A 17,925-nucleotide genomic window follows, 5' to 3' on the forward strand; every position below is an offset into this window, starting at 1 on the left:
AAGCTGCAGCCTATGAAAACTTCTATTAAATAAAACAGGTGTAACAAGATTCTTTGTCAGTTTTCCCAGAACTGACTACAGACTAACCAAACTACCCTGCCTCCGATTGTTGATAATAATATAGTGAAAATTTGATTGTACAGAATTTAATAAACTGTGCATTTAAAACATCTGCTTTCCTCACTTCTGGTCATGTTCATGCTTAGCACAGTGATACGGTCTTAATTTTGTTCATTTCCACAGGCAGGAAAAGTTCACTTTGGCTACGTTTATGGCATGAGTGCAATTGGGTGCATAGCAATCCATGCTTTGCTGAACCTGATGAGCATAGCCAGTGTTTCCTATGGATGTGTAGCAAGTGTCCTGGGTTACTGCCTGCTGCCGATGGTCATCCTGTCCACCTATGCTGTCTTTTTCTCTCTGCAGTAAGTATGGTCATCTGAAATGCCGACAGGGCAGCATGACTAGTAAGGGAGGGGTATTAATAAGAGACTGGTTGAGATAGGCAAGGAGAGGAATAAGGAGGTAGAAGAATGGTGGGAACAGCTGCCTCACAGAACAAGGGCAAACGTGTTCTCAGTGCTCAGTCTACAAGTGTTGGTAGCCGTGGTGGCTTAAGAAAGTAAGATGTGTTTTTTGGATCACTCTAAAGGTTTGTTTTGGTCAGAATTTCTTTCCAGACAAAGCCAGTCAGATATTTATGTATCAGTAACTAGTATATGAGGGTGACCGTCATCTTTTAGTATGCATAGGTGGCTGGTGGACTAAGGGGATATCTCCCTGAGAGCAAAGCTAACATGTGGGCCACTATAACTGATGTTCCTGTCCAGGATTACAGCTAGCCTTGTGCAGCGAAGGGCTTGGTTCAAGTTAGTTTTTTAAACTTTACAGCAATCATCCTCATCCCTGCTCTAGAATGGCAGCTGTAAACTGCTCCCTCCACCTCTGCCCTCTATTTTCTTTTCCCACTTTTCTGTTACTTTATATGTTCTCTCAGCCATTGAGTAATTGATAGACAAACCCTGGTAGCTCAGTGGACCGTGTTGAACATGTGCGCGTGTGTTTAGTGCAGATATAAATATGTCTATGTCTATCTATCTTTCTATATTTTGAACAGCCAGGAATTTTCCATTGTATTTAGAAAGTTCTTTTTTAAAATGAACTTGTTTCTCATCTATAGAAAGTAATGCTTGACCACTCGAGTTCCATATTAGATGGGTTTCTCCACCATGAATCTATCTACAGTACTCTATATTCAGAAGTGCAAAATGCTCTCCATCTTTCTTTCTGCTTCATTGAGTGTTAAAGTGGAAGTTACGGAACAGTTCAGGAAAACAGCTGCTGGGAATGAAAAATACCTATGGTTCTTTAGGGGGGGGGGAAGCAAAAAGCAAAACAGTTGCCCATAAATATATTATGATATCATTCTCAACTACCACCATGACCTCCTCCGCTGTGGCTACTTAATGGCTCACCCCATGTTTTCACTGACTGACTAAAGCTTGTCTTGGCAATTATCCAAACAATTAAGAATTTCTTGATTCTCTGGTATGCCAAACATTGTTTTTGCTGAAGGAGCTCTTCATTCTGTCTAATCTCTGTAACAAGGAAAGAGCTTATAGCTTAAAAAGCAAATTTAAAAACAAAAGACAGCGAATACATCTCTTAAAATATTAATGGTCTTAAAAGTAAAAAGCATTATAACTTTAAATAATCTTTAGCCTTAAAACATATTAAAAATACACACAAAGAAAAAATCTAAATAAGGTTCTTGCCCTTCCAAGCCACCATGTGCTCAATATTCAGTTGAATTCCTGAATATTGTCCATACCTCCACCCAGTTTGTGAACGATCTATTCCTGCAGGGCTAGGAGATCCAAGAGAGAGCCTGGAGAGCGAAGAATAATTTTTCAATAGGAATCTCAACTGTTCCTACACCTCTGTTAAATAATATCTTGCAAGCTGCCACTATGATGATAAAGTCATTCTTATGGATAAAAAATTTTGGGGACAATGTCCTGTAGCATAAAAGATCTGGAAATCTAGAATCCCAGGAAAGTCAGAATATTACAACAACATAATATTTTAGCTCCAAGATATTGGAACTGCAAAGTGTGCCTACCATAAGATATGCAAACGCCACCTCTATATTTACAGATTATAACATATATAACATAATCTGTAACATAACATAATTCAGCTGCCAGGATTGGCTGGAGTGCTAGCTATTTATTTTGAAATAACTATAGTAAACTATTGTTCAATCCTCAATTTTAAAAGCACTTTCTTTTCCATGGCTACTTTTTGTATACCTCCCTTAATTATTTTAACACTCTATACACAACATTTCAAACCTTGACAAGCTGAACACCAGATGGAAGGTCACTTGAAGAAGAGTGATAAATAGCATCTGACATCCTCAGATCAAAAAAAGAAAAGTCACAATGGCAAATTGGCAGACATCATCTTCTCTGCTGAGGCATCCTCATCAGCTAGGGCCAAGTCTGGTCTGCAGATTATTCACATAAAGAAGTGATAGAACTTTTCCAAAAAACATGGTGTCCCCTGCCCACTGTTTGAGGCCAAAGAGAAAGAGGAGACTGAAAGCTGAGTTTGGCTTATTCTCTGAGAGAGCTGCGTTTTGGAAGAAAGAACCTAAAGGGGACCAAAAATGCAAGTGGATGTGAACAAAAAAAATTTTTCTTTCTTTTTATGCTGTCCTTCGTTTCCTCAAGGCAATCATTAGGCATTGATGAAATTGTTATGGGCTGTACTGAGCCTGTAAGATGAGGAGGAGATAGGGTATAAACATGACGAACAAACAAATAAATAAATGCAATGTGTCTGTTTTCTTTCTGCAGTGAGTAGACACAGCAAGCATATCATTACAACAGGACTCAGCTGGTTTACTAGGTATTCCCTCTACCCAGAGAATACTGGCAAGTGTAATGCTGTGAAAGAAACACATGCTGGAGAATACTAATGGAGAATCCATGGCATCCTCCCTGAAATACAATTACCAGTACTCTCTGGATAAAGCTACATTAGTCAAATTGGTTTTGTATGTCTGTATGTCTGTATGCATGTATGCAGGTATGTAGGTATGTAGGTATGTAGGTATGTATGTATGCATGTAGGTATACAGGCAGGCAGGCAGGCAGGCAGGCAGGCAGGCAGGCAGGCAGGTAGGTAGGTAGGTAGGTAGGTAGGTATTTTTGGTAGAGTTGATATACCACTCAACTCTGCAGTGCAAATATTGCATCATACATACTTTCTCTTTATCTGCTGCAGGTTTCTGCTTCTCCTAAAAATGAACATTGCTGAGGTTGTTTATCTTGCAGTTGTAACAAATGAGCAGCTCACTAATTTACTACTTGCTGCTTAGTCTTTTGAAGCTGCAAATTATGGAGTTGTTTTTCATCCAAATTGAAAAATGTTCCCGTATGCCCTGTCCTCCTTTGTTTGTCCTGTCATCCTAAAACATTTGCTGGTAGCCCTCCCCTATCATGGCAACCCTGATGAATAGGAATCTTGAGATGTTCTCATTTTGGTTTCTTTTTATTATCATTAATAATAATAATAATAATAATAATAATAATAATAATAATAATAATAATAATAATAATAATAATAATAATAATAATAATAATAATAATAATAATAATAATAATAATAATAATAATGTTTTCTTTTTGTTGTTGATGATGGTCCTACAGGGGAAGTCTAGGAACTGTGCTAGCTCTGATCATCATTGGATGGTGCAGCCTCTCAGCCTCCAAAATATTCACTTCTGCTTTGGCAATGGAAGGTCAGCAGTTCCTGGTTGCCTATCCTTGTGCTTTACTCTACGGTCTTTTTGCACTGATGACGGTTTTCTGAACTTTGGCCTTTCTGCCCCATCTCTGTATCTAGCTGCACAAATCAAGACAATGACTAGATGAACTCTCAGAGGTGCTCCCAGTGTACGTTCGGAATAAGAATTTGTCTCATACATAAGGCTTGATGTATTGCACTTTTTTCTCTGAATGTTTCTCTTTGACTGTTTAGGTGATGTTCTACACACATGCAATCAGTCACAGGATTGTTGTTTCACCATGTTGTTCTCAAGGAACACGCACAAAACATTTAGAACATGAGGGCACCAGGATGCAGAAGGCTGTTGTACACCATTACTAATGGCAGCAATCATATATTCCATGCAGCAAGGGGGCTAGGCTTTTGCAAACAACACATTATTGCACATGCCCTAATGCTTTTTTGCAGCAGAGTGAATCAACATTCTATGAGACAATTCAAAAAATGTGGGCAGCCCAAATTTTAAAAAAATGTACTTTTGAAACTGAAGTTTGAATCTGCACCATATTTGGCACAGATGTAACAGACAATGTGTTCTTTCTCTGTGCCAAATATGGAAAAGATTGCACAAAGGAATTTTAAGTTATGATTTTTAAAAAGTAAAATTATTTCTCCTCTATTCAGAAATAAGTGAATCTAAATGCCCCCAGATTTAAACAGCTCATGAAAATTGAAAAGACCAATCTTGCTTATATTGAAAAAGAATGGTTGGCCCCACCCCCTTTTTTGAATTTTTGGAAGGGCTGCAGGAGCTAAAATACAGATCCTCAAAAAAGGTCTTTCAAAAGGGAAAACCAACCACTTTGTTGTTAGACTGAGTATGTGTGGGACATGCTTACCAGCTACAACATTGCAAAGTAGGTACAATGTTGCAACTTCATGTAGGACAACGTAAAGGTAACAGAAACAGAGTAAAAAGACAGGTTTTCTTTAAAGAGTGAAAACCACAGAGTTGCTTTAGAGCAAGTAATGGGGAGACAGTTCTCAAAAAATACATTTTGCCATGTATGTCCTGGGAATTTGCATACAATTTTGTAAGGCATATTCAAAGTATTTTTGCATTACAGAATCACAGAGCAGTTGTGTTTTTCCCAGCCCCGAGGGCTTTCAGTAAACAATATCTCAGGATTTCTGAAACTAGCCTCCTGACGTAGGTCTTCAAAGGGGAAATCATCTCCAGGACTCAGGTAATTTGAAATTTTGACCATGTCAGTCAGGGCCCATTTAATTCACTCTTAGGAGGAGAACATTTAACATCCTTCCTGGCCAAGCATGCATTTGTGCTTGGAAAGGAATTCTGTGTCTAATTGTAAAAATATTTTAAAAGATATTTTGAAAAGAATAGAGAACAAAAATTCAGAAGTTGTGAAATTACTGTTTTGTTTTTTTGTTTGTTTGTTTGTTTTTTGCTTTGAGGCTGGAGATGGTCTTTCTCATTGTTAGCAGAGCTTCGGTGACTGTATCCTGTTATAGTTTCATCCATTCCACCCATCCTGTTACTACATAATTGTCTGGCAATTAAGAAAAAAAACCCTCCAAAAATGCACTATCAAGTCACTTCTCAGTAATATTGTCTTTTCCAATAGGCTCTGCTCAGTTCTTGCAAACTAATAGCTGGGGCTTCTTTTATTGAGACAACATCTCTCATGTTAGGTCTTCCTCTTTTCCTACTGCTGCTCCCCTCCCCACTTCCCAGCAATATTGTCTTCTATGATCAGTTCTACATTTCATTATATATGCATGGCAGGATAGCCTCAGTTTACTCATTTTGCTCTAGTGAGAGTTCAGGTTGACTCGATTCGGCACCTGCTTTTCCGCCTTTCTGTAGTATCTATAAGGCTCTCCTTCAACACCACATATCAAATGAGTTGATTTTGTCCCTGTCTTTCTTCACTGTCTTTCTTTCACATAGTATGTGTGATTTTGACCTTGGTTTCCACTGACAACCTTTGCTAACTCCCAGCTCTCCCTTTTTTATTATTTCAAAAGGCAAAGGGACATATTTTGTAAAACACATAAATAACATATTAGTAGAGCTTTTGGTCCAATATAGCTCTTCTTCCTCAGGTTATATACCCCAAGGAAAGGTTTTGGAACCTATCCGGAATTGGTCTAGGTGATGGGCCTCCCTCTAGTATTTCACCAGACTGATTTGCAGCATTTTTAAAATCTAAAGTGGAGGCCCTCCGTTTCTCCTTTTTTGGATACAGTGAGTCAAGCAGAGATGTCCAGCGCTCCATCTTGCCCGGTGAGAATTGATCATTTTCAGACAGTGACACCAGAGATTGTGGACAAGGCACTTGATCGCTGTCATGCCATCACCTCATCTCTTGACCCTTGCCCGGCCTGGCTAATCAAAGCATCCAGGCCAATAACAACAGAATGGGCAACGGCGATAATTAATGGGTCTTTCCTTGAGGGCAGGGTTCTCCTTGCCCTCAAGGAGACACTCATTAGGCCCATAAGAAAGAAACTAAATTTGGCGGCGGACGATACTGGCAATTACCGGCCTGTTGCCAATGTTTCTTTCATTAGCAAAGTGGTGGAGAGGGTGGTGGCTTCAAGTGCACTTGGATGAAACAAATGCCCTGGATCCATTCCAGATGGGCTTCAGGCCGCACCATGGTACAGAAACGGCATTAGTCACCCTGTACGATGACCTATTGGGGGAGGCTGACAGGGGGAAAAGGTCCCTGTTAGTCCTCCTCAATATCTCAGCCACCTTTGATGCCATCGACCACAGTATCCTCCTGAGGAGGCTCTCCAAGTTGGGAATTGGTGGCCTGATGTTTGCTTGGCTCCAATCCTTCTTGGAGGACCATCCTCAGAGAGTACAGATTGGGGAGAGGGTTCTGGCCCCATGGAGCCTCAATTGTTGGGTTCTGCAGGGCTCGATCATCTCCCCAATGCTGTTCAATATCTATATGAGGCCGCTGGGAGGGGTCATCGGGATGTGGGGCATCATGCCATCAGTATGCTGATGACACACAGCTCTACTTCTCCTTTTCTCCAACTACAGTGGATGCCGTTCTGTCCCGTCAGCACTGCTTGGAGGCTGTTCTGCAATGGATGCAGGAAAATGAGTTGAGGCTGAACCTGGACAAGACAGAGGTACTGAGGGTGGGCAGTTCCACCATCAGCGGTTTGGGAAACTCCCTCTCTTTTTCAGGGGGTGACTCTCACCACAAAGAGTGAGGTTTGTAGCTTGGGGGTCCATCTGGACCTGGTGCTCACCACGGAAACCCAGGTGGCATCAGTGGTCTGCTCCTCCTACTTCCACCTTTGGCGGATTGCCCAGCTGCGTCTCTATCTTGATGCTGGGGCGCTCACCACTTTGGTACACGCACTTGTAATCTTGAGATTAGACCACTGTAATGTGTTCTATGTGGGGCTACCTTGGAGACTGATGCGGAAGCTTCAAATGGAGCAGAATGTGGCGGGCAGACTTCTTAGTGGGGTGAGAAAACACCATCATATCTCTCCCAATTTGGCCGCATTGTACTGGCTGCCCGTGCACTTCCACATTGGTTTCAAAGTTTTAATGATGACATACAAAGCCCTAAACGGTTTAGGACCTTGCTATCTGACAGAATGCCTTCTCCCACCAAAATCTACCCATATCACTTGATCTATTCAGGAGGTCTGGAAGGAAAAAACAAGAAACCGGGCCTTCTCGACAGTGGTTCCTTGGTTATGGAATAATCTACCTTCAGAGATCCGTATGGCCCCCCTCACTGGGTATTTTCAAAAGCCAATTAAAAATCTAGCTATTTAGGCAGGCCTTCCCTCCAGGCACTGTTTGATCTATCCTCTTTGTTTATTTCCATCTTGAATGATTAATTATTTTTGGATATTGATGTAATTTTAATCTATTTTGTTTGATGTATGCCACCCAGAATAGTTGAATGACTAGATGGGCAGGATATAAATATAATTAATAAATAAATAGAAATAAATAAATAAACTTGGAAGTTTGCTTTCTAGTCTGCATCTGGCTATATTTGTTTACCTGAGAGGTTAAAGGATGTGTATGTTTCTCCACTGTAGGTATTGCACTTACTCACACATTTGCTTTACCATTTCATTAAGTCCAAAAACAGCCCTTCAAAATATTTTGGCACAGAGCGATTACATCCCAGTTGTTCTTACTTCTGTCCCCTTCCAACAACTATAGTACAGATCATGCACTTATCTTCTGGGATCCTCATGTAACTCTACACGGGGGAAGTTTCTGTTGGAACTGTGTGTAGTGTATGTGTACAAAAACTTCCAAAATAAAACCAGGAAATTAAATTCTTCAAAGAACCTTTATTTTATGAATGTGGGATACTGTCCTTTTGTAAACTCCAGAAAATGGTCTGGTATTGCTGCACAATATCGTGACCACATTGCCAGCAGGAAAAACGATGCCAAGTTTTGCATAGCAAAAGGCAGCTTGAATGTTGACAACACCAATGGCAGCAGTCAAGATGGTCTATAGCAGCCATTCTCGACAGGGGCCGTATGGCCCTCTGGGTAGATGATCTGGGCACATTGGGCAGGTCACAGACTGGAAACAATTCTTCACACATCACCTCATAAGGTTCATTACACAACTTATAGAATCCTGATTCAGCCTGTATTTCTTTCATATTGTGTTTATGGCTGTGGCCAAAAAAAGTTGAGAATGGCTGGCCTACAGGATACCCTCTTCTGTACACTGTCATTCATGCTTGTTGAAAAACAGCCCTGACAATTGCTTTGTGGGTGAGAAGTGGTTAACTGATGCAAAAAAGGAATAAGCTTATGGGATTTTCCCTTGCGTGGTGTCACTTTCTGGATGGTAGTATGCAAAAAAGGGTATCCTGTAGAACATCTTGACTGCTACCCTAAGTCTTGTTAACATGAAGACTGTCCTTTGCAATATAAAGCTTGGCATCCTTTTTCCTGTGGCAATGCAGGCACAATATTGGAGGGTTATTTGTTTGTTTGTTTCTGAAGGATTGAATTACGCCCCTGGAGAGAATTCTCATAAGGCAGGCAAAGATTTTTCTCCTCTCCAAATGCTCACTGAGAAAGTGTGTAATTATCTAGTTCCAAATTGAGGTGAAAGTTCATTCATCACTGTTTTGCACCTTATTCATTTCTCTGTAATGTTAACAATACCAACAGCAGAACATGTGGATAATATGCATGCACCAAGCCCTACTAGTTAGTCTAATGCTTTTGAAAACTGAAGAAAGAAATGGCATCTTTCTTCAAACCTCTATGGTAACTGATTTTGTTTGATACAAGTGAGCCCTTGTTTAGCCATTGGCTCAGTTGCTGATATGTTACGGACTGTATATGACTATTTCAAATGCTCAGTTTTGGAGGATGGGGGAAGCCAGTATACATTGTCTAGGTAGAGACAGATGGAAATCTGTTGTTAATGGAAAAGTCTGTAGTGGAAAAGGTATGGAAGCACTCTCAGTAATAGACTATGAATGTTCTCTATCGCAATAGTGTGAAAATCGTGTGTGTTATAAACAGCTTCTGTAGGGGGGGAGGATACAGAATTGTCTCCATACATAGCAACAGAGATATGCATTAATTTTTGCAGCTCTCCATTTCTTCTAATAACATCCTAATGTTTTCTGCTTCCCTCTCATCCAACCTGTATTAATTTCCATTGACAAAGTTAGATTACATGATTTATATTTTATTTATTTAAAGGATAAAGATGAAATAAAATCAGTGAGGAAATGTTAATTGATCGATGAAAGCATTAAGCTGTAAATATTTGCTTTTAAAGGTCTTGTATTTAAATAATTGTTTCTTCTTTTTTAAAATATAGCTGTAAAAATATCAGGGAAAACATTAAAATGCATTTTAAAACACATTTTGATATTTGGGCAGTGTTTTGGTAAAAAATACACATGCATGATTTCTAGTTCTTCCGTTCATAAAGGAGAGTGCTACGGATGAAGTCAGAAGCTGCTGTCTGAATGGGAGAACACACAATGTCATGCCATCGGGCTCTTGAGCAAATGAAGTGGTTGGACATTTTCTGCTTCAGGCAGCAAAATACCTTGAGATAGCAAGAGGAGGCATTATGTGGCTGATGAGAAGCTCCTTGCCAGGCAACATTCATATGATCTGGGACAACTGTTGCTGTGAATATTGTGGTGCTGGTTTTCTGAATAAGTCCAATGGCTCTGGCAGAAATTATTGTCCCCAACAATATCATCCACATGGAAGCAACAGTTCACACAAACTGCATCTGTGCTTTTGAGCACGAGGTGATTGTGTTGGATTCCTCATGATGTTTGAACAAGCCCTCCAAGTTTGCACTTTTATTAGGTCAGTTCACATTATTCATTACAGTGTTGGGAAGAAATTTATCCCAGTGGTGTGTCAGGAATGGAAAAAAGATGCATATCCAAATAGTCATTTAATCTGTCTCAAGCCTCTCATTTCACTGTTATCTTAATCAAGGAATGGTGGCATAATAATGATACAACACAGGTTGCCACCCAACCCAAGGAACGTAGTATGTACAGAAGCAGGCAGATATGATAAGGCTATGGTCAGTCTCAACTGGTTCCTCTGATTTTCCCCCCTTGGATGCAACTGCCTTATCTATGAGGATTCTACGTACAGCTGAAAATCTCTGCTTCTTTCAGAAAAATGGAGTCATCATGTTAATTATGTAGGAAAATTCCCCCAATCCCTGACTGCTGGAGTTGGTTGGATCTGCTTTTGTCCCTCCCCATCATTGCAGCTTTTCAAAGCTCCCAGAAGGAGAGGAGGTGAAGCAAAACAAACAAACAAACAAAAAACACCTTGTTAACTGTTTGATTCTGTTCTCATCTTTGGTGGGAAGAAAATGCAAGACATTCTGGACTTCCTTTGGTCATGAGGCCCCAAAGCTTGAAGGAAATAGAGGTTTTGGCACACTGTAGCAAGCTGCATTCCTGTTAAAAATATGTATGCAATAAATCTACCACATTAGTGTGTCTTCATCAGTAATAATAATTTTAAAAAATGGGCTTCTGAAGTTTAACTAGAAGAAAATCTCCAATTAATATACAGTCTTTAAAATGTTAGCTGTTTCATTATTCATTTCATTTCTTATTAGTTTTTCTCTACTTTTCATTGCTTTTTGCACTGACTGCTTAGGACTGATAGGAGAATGGCATAAAACTTGGAAAATCCTGTGAAATAACCTCTAAATACGCTCTTTAATATTAAATTTGTAAACTTAACAAGAACTGTTGCTCATTACACAAATAATCTTAACTTCATTCTGGTTCATTATGTGCCTTTTGAAATGTGACTTTGTTACACCCTCATTACCAAAAGGAAAAGGAACTCATTAGAGGTAGCTGTGTTATGTGTAATTCATTACTTCCTAGATTTGTGAGCCTGTGCAAACAAAGAAGACAGAAGACACTTTACCTGCCAAGTGTGCTGAAGTATGTATATCAATTTTTAAATCACTTAAATTGGGTGGCTCTACAAAACACACTTTTTTTTGTTTCTTCATTATAAGAATACACTCTTTCCATGAGGAGAGCAATTGGTAACACTGAAAGTGGCCAGAAAAGATGAGCATTGTTCTTGTACAATATGTCATAGTCCAATGGACAAATACAATCTCATTTTCGACATGCTGGCCTATTAGAGCTGTTTCCCCTCATTCATATTACTAGCACAAACTGTTTTAAACATAAGTCATGAGATAATTCAGTTGTCATGCTAAAGCTCCACTGAAATCAATGAAGGTTTTATGAGGACATTGATTACCATAGGCTAAGCTGTAGCTGGATTGCAGCCTGGATTTCTCTCAGGTGAAGTTTCATCTGAGTCCATAGCCAATGGAAAAGATTTGGCAGGACACTTTTTGGTTCCCTCCTCCCAACTCTACCATATAGGACAAATTTAAATCAAGTCTGCCCTGTTTCGAAACCCTCCTCCAAGCCAGCTGCATCCTGCCAATGTTGCATGACACCAGATAGCTCAGTAGTTTAGACTCATCAGGGCTCTCTTTGGGACACAGAACAGGGTGGATGGCAGTCACAAAACATGGGGCACTTTCAGGTTGCTGGGTGGAAATTTATCTGAAAATGTTTGCTAAGGGTTCACACTTAACAGATAGCAAGGTGGTGTACTGCTCAATGCATGTCAAAATATAATCTACTTCTGTCCCACCCCTTTCATACAGAGAGATGTGGGTTCACCCAAACTGATCATTATGGCAGAAATTAAGTGTGCTTGTGACGACCACTTAAACTCTCATGACTGTAGGATATTCTGAGCTAAATGCAACATTCTGCACCCATGAAGCACTCCAAACTATGAGAAAACTGCTCTGAAGAATTACTTGGCCCTATGTTTTTATGTTTTTTTAAAATTGTTTTTGATATTCTGTAAGCTGCCCAGAGTGGTAGAATATACCAGATGGGCGGGATATAAATCAATCAATCAATCAATCAATCAATCAATCAATCAATCAATCAATCAATCAATCAATCAATCGAGCTAGTTGTGAGGGTGATTTGAAGATGCAATAGGAAATGAGATCACTGCCTCCCACTTCTGCTGGATTCTACCATTTCACTGGTGGATAGCCATCACTGGATTTTGCTCAGGTGCACCATCACCAGTGAATCCCATGTAAAAAGAAGAAGTATAAAGAGGAAGGCTGTTAGAATAAGGGAGGTGGTGTTCATTAGCGCTACTACTAACACCAGCACTACTACTAGCAACAACAGTGTACACAATACTTTACTAGAATAGCATCAACCAAAAAATAGGTCCTTTGTCTGGAGAATTTATAGTCTGTTTGATAGGAAACATCAACACTAACAAGGGATACTCACAAACGAATCTGGTTCCACATATTCACTGAATCTTGCATATTGATTAGACTCACCAAATCTTTTTCTGCACATGTCTGGTTTTCAATACTACAAGCCTAGTTCTGCCTTGGCACTTCATAGGAACAGTTTGTTCAGGTATGCAAAATGTATTTAATATGAAATTACTCTGATGCCGAAGAATTATTGTAACAGGACAGGGTGTCAAGATCATGTTATTAGAGCAGAACATGAGCAAACTATGAATTTCATCCCATCAGGTTACTGTTTCTGTTTTTTATAAAAAAGAGAAATGGTTCTGTAAATTTCCATTGTCGTGCACGTAATGTACAACAATGTTTGATTCTCAGATTGCCACTAAACTACCACCTGCTGTCACAGCGGAAACAGCCTTTGCGGAGCCAAGGTAATTCCTAAATACGTCTCTTAGAGGCCAGAATTGAAGCTGACTCGGTAATGTACAAAGCTCAGCTTTTGATGAGGAAGAAACTGACAATACATTCATAGGAAGAATACATTCACAGAAAAAAATTGCAACACATGAAATATAATAATGTGGAGCCAGTCAATATAGTGCAAGGTAAGAACTTTGTAGAATAAAATTAACATTATGGGAAAAAAAGGTTCTCAGTCTTTGTCACAGTGCCCCTCTCAACATCGTCAGGAAAATAAAATCTGGTTTATGTGTTATTTGTATTGGAGAGTACACATGCAGCAGTACTGGAATTTATGGATGTGCCCTTAAAATATGTAATAATTACCAGAGCACAGTTCCCCTTTTGCAAAGAAATCAGGTCCACAATTCTAAGAAAATATTAAAAGCTTGTATTTATTAGAGAAATACACTAGAGAAAGATGATAGAAGTTCCAGTTCTAGCTAACTAAGGCCCTGGTCACACAAGGGAAATGTTTTCTAGTTCTTCCGATACTTTCCATGCCTCTGTTGTACTGAATCATGGTCATGTGGTTTATATCCCAGGATTAATGTCCCAAGAACTTTTAGCAGTACCAATTTATTTCCTCCTATTTGAATCGTTATGGCCAGCTACACCATGGTCCTGGTTTATTTTCCAGGAAAAGAAATACCATCATAACAGGTGGATAACTACATAATATTTCCCTTGTGTGACCAGGGCCTAACATGGAGATGTCAGGAACCATGGCTGCCCCTTTCATCTCTACAGAACAAAGGCAAGGTGTCTCTTCCTTGGAGGGATAAGAGGGATAAGATGTGTAAGAGGGAAGGAAGTGAAATCAGCAACCCTAAGAATAGCAATCTAAGGTCAAAGGAAAGTCAGCACAGGCCAGAGCAGGTAAAGAACAGTGTAGGAAATCTTAGGAGATCGCCACCTCCTCCATTAAAGGACATGCATCTTTTTGAGTGTAAGCTGAGTTGCACCCAGTCACTCCCAACAGTCTTAGCATATTGGTTACAATTACTCTGGGAGCTGCTCCAATGTTGTCACAGTGAAATACATAACAATTGTACCCAAATGGTTCACCTTACTGTGTATCATTCTCATGCCACTGCTTACATTACATCTACATTACCAGAAGTGCATGGACTCAACTACAGAAGCAGCAGCAACTAAGTCACTGCTGTTTCTGGCCTTAACCTTTACCACATGATGCTGCCTCATATCCAATCAAACTTTCGATCCATCAAGTCCAATACTGTCCACTTTGGCTGGCAGTACCTCGGGTATTTTCAATACCTGCTAACTGGTTATACTGGAAATTGTATTGGCTTCCTAAAAGAGGCCTAGAGCCTCTGACAACACCAACCGTCCTAACAGTGACAACTACCAAATGAGGTTCTCTTTCCCATGAAGTGTCTTCTATCAAAGCTTGTAAGAATGACTTTTTAAACACTCCGACTCTTTCCCCAGCATGCCATTGTCTGAGGGATCCTAGGAGTTGCAGACTACAAAAGGAAGTTCTATGGACTCTGTCCAAGAGGCAAATGGCTCTTTCTGCAAATCTTTTCATTCACTGTGATATTGTTGTATATACTTTACCACAAATTGCACATCTGAATAATGCAGCTGCTTTAATGGAATGAGTGATGTTTTTTTCCTAGCCAGCTGGTTCCATCCCCCCCCCCCATGCATATCTTCAGCACGATATCCATCTCCACAAATCACATCCTCTTCAATAGTGTAGTATCTTGCTGGGCGATGAGAACTTAATGGCCATTCTCATCTACCTCCATTAAAAATCATTATCTCATTTTCCCTTCTCCTGTCCTCTGAATTTTGTCTTCTTACCCCTCATTTCATTTAGCTTCTATTAGGACGCTTCATCTAGAATAAGAGAATACATTGCTGAGTGGTGAAAGAAAGGAAAAAATCTTCCTGGCAGGATCTGCAGCCAAGCTAAAGTTCCTTTGCAAACTGAAAACTTGAAGAAAATGTTTCAGATGTGGGTCACATCAAGTTTCACTTCAGGGGATAAAGAATCCATTTTCTCTCTCAGTTTTGTAGACAAAAGACTGCACCTCTGCTGCCTGGAAGCAGAAGCACCCAGAAGCATGGCAATTCCCACATTAGAATAGGTGGAGATTAAAATTAACTAAAATTCAATTGCATCCTGTAGCTTCAGCGTTTAGCTAGGGTGATGGAATTCTCCGTTCTTTCTTCCACCCTACTCACTTCTGAGCAATGCAAGGACAAGCTAGAATCTTGGAGGACTTGTATTTGTATGTTTTAGTGCTCCCATATGGATTTTGCCAACATTGTTTTTGAATTTTACTAATCTAAAGACAGGATTGGGCAAAAGAGGTCACATCCAAAAAGCTTTGTTTCTTTTCTGTTTTCCGGTGAAGATAGTCAGCTTAGAAAAGAGGGGCTAGCTCAAGGATACCCAATAATTTTTCCTGGCTCTATGAGCACTTGAACCTGGATCACACAAGTCCCAGTCCAATACCCTAATTAAGTTAAATTAAATTAAATTTAATTTAATTTAATTTAATAATAATTTATTGTCATTGTAAGTATATACACATACAACGAAATTCGCAGACACCCAGAGACCAGACACATGCACACACATAAAATTCCCCAAACACTCCCCACCCACTAAAAGTCCCCCACTAAAAATACAAACATCTACACCGCAGGCCAAGTAATACAGTCCAACTAATTATTCACTACTGGTGGTCTTTAAGCTCATTATTAAGTGCAATTATAGCTCTGGAATAAAAACTATTCAGAAAACATGTGGTCCGAGTCTTAATTGTTCTATATCTTCTGCCAGATGGCAATAGTTCAAAAAAGTTATAAGCAGGATGGGAAGAGTCTCTCAGGATGCTGTGTGACTTCCTCAGACAGCGGGACGTGAAGATATCATCCAGGGTTGGTAGCTGGAGCCCGATGATATTCTGGGCAATTTTAATGGTTCTCTGTAGAGCTTTTTTGTCCGCTACAGAGCTACTCCCAAACCAAACCGTAATCCACATAACATTTCCACATTAGGCTTCTATGATCAATTCCCAAAGCAAACAGTGTTTTAAATATGTATCAATGACTTTGTTATTTAAGTGGGATATTGAAAGAGAGATGTATACTGTATATTACTGCCATGCTGAGCACAGTTCTATGATTTACATTTATAGTCCACTTTCCCCATAATGACATCATGGCAGTACAGGACTCTCCTTTCCACTTTATCCTCACAAATAAAACTGGCTTGGCAATAGTTTATGAGACCTGGGGGTTGCTGGAATTCACTTTTTTCCAAGCAGCAACAGCTTTTGTTATTCAAAAGTGACAGCTTTAGTTCTTCCTGCTGCTGATTTGTGTGTCCTGTGCCCTCAAGTTGGAACTGACTTACAGCAACTGTAACACGGCTCTCAAGGTTTTTGTTGTTGTTTAGTCATTAAGTCGTGTCTGACTCTTTGTGACCCCATGGACCAAAGCATGCCAGGCCCTCCTGTCTTCCACTGCCTCCCGGAGTTGGGTCAAATTCATTTTGGTTGCGTCGATGACACTGTTCAACCATCTCATCCTCTGTCGTCCCCTTCTCCTCTTGCCTACACACTTTCCCAGTATCAGGGTCTTTTCCAGGGAGTCGAGTCTTCTCATGAGATGGCCAAAGTACTGGAGCCTCAGGTTCAGGTTCTGTCCTTCCAGTGAGCACTCAGGGTTGATTTCCTTCAGAATGGATAGGTTTGTTCTCTTTGCAGTCCAGGGGACTCTCAAGAGTCTCCTCCAGCACCACAATTCAAAAGCATCAATTCTTCGGCGGTCAGCCTTCTTTATGGTCCAGCTCTCATTTCCATACATCGCTGCTGGAAAAACCATAGCTTTGATTATGCGGACCTTTGTCGGCAAGGTGATGTCTCTGCTTTTTAAGATGCTGTCTAGATTTGTCATCGCTTTCCTCTCAAGAAGCAGGCATCTTTTAATTTTGTGGCTGCTGTCACCATCTGCAGTGAACATGGAGTCCAAGAAAGTAAAATCTGTCACTGCCTCCATATCTTCCCCCTCTGTTTGCCAGGAGGTGATGGGACCAGTGGCCATGATTGGGCTTTCAAGGTAAGTGAGATATTTAAGGAGTGGTTTTACCAGTTCTACTCTCCTACTAGTTTCCATGGCTGAGCTGGGATTTGAACTCTGTTCTCCAGAGCCCTAGTCAATAACTCTATCCACTACACCACACTGGGAATCAAGCTGCTGGATTAACCAACTTCCTACAGAAACATTAGTGCAAAATATTTAATTTAAGCCAATCACTTTTGTTTTTAAAATATTTGCCCACCTAACTTTGCAAATGCCCATCTTTATTGATAACTTAATTAACTGTAATATATTAGTTCCCATCTGATTTACCTATGGTACCTGTGAGCAAACAGTAGTGGGATCTCAGTTGTAGAAAGGCCCCAGTTGTTTGACAAGGAAATGATCAAGGCTGATCCACACATTCATCATGACAAAAGGGAAGGACAAATTAAGACTGAGTAAAATGGTAGTTATGAGTGGCCAATAAGAAAAAAGACAATAGTAGAGATTGGAAGTGAATGATATTAAATTTTTGCTGACCAGATATAGTAGGAACAATAATGTTGCACCATGAAAAGTGGCCTATGGGAAGCAGTAAGGAAACAAATCCATGAGGTTATTTTATCATGAAGGTGCATCCATACAAACAGTAATATGGGTCACTTACAGCAACATTGCTTGATCGGTTACGGGAATACTGTTGAGATGCAGGGGAAATTGGATTGTGATTT

The 17,925-nt window shown here is 40.0% G+C and overlaps 1 protein-coding gene across 1 annotated transcript in view; it reads left to right on the forward strand.

Moving 5' to 3' along the window:
- Positions 1-8,148, forward strand: part of YIPF7 (Yip1 domain family member 7) — a 32,118-nt gene extending 23,970 nt beyond the window's left edge. Inside the window, exons 5-6 of the mRNA XM_073001200.2 lie at positions 244-425; positions 3,717-8,148. Coding sequence (XP_072857301.2) covers positions 244-425; positions 3,717-3,879 — 345 coding nt within the window. The 3' untranslated portion in view covers positions 3,880-8,148. The remainder of the gene's footprint in view (positions 1-243; positions 426-3,716) is intronic.
- Positions 8,149-17,925: the final 9,777 nt, after the last annotated feature.

The sequence above is a fragment of the Pogona vitticeps genome, chromosome 5 (genome assembly GCF_051106095.1).
Source record: "Pogona vitticeps strain Pit_001003342236 chromosome 5, PviZW2.1, whole genome shotgun sequence".
In the NCBI taxonomy this organism is placed as follows: domain Eukaryota; kingdom Metazoa; phylum Chordata; class Lepidosauria; order Squamata; family Agamidae; genus Pogona; species Pogona vitticeps.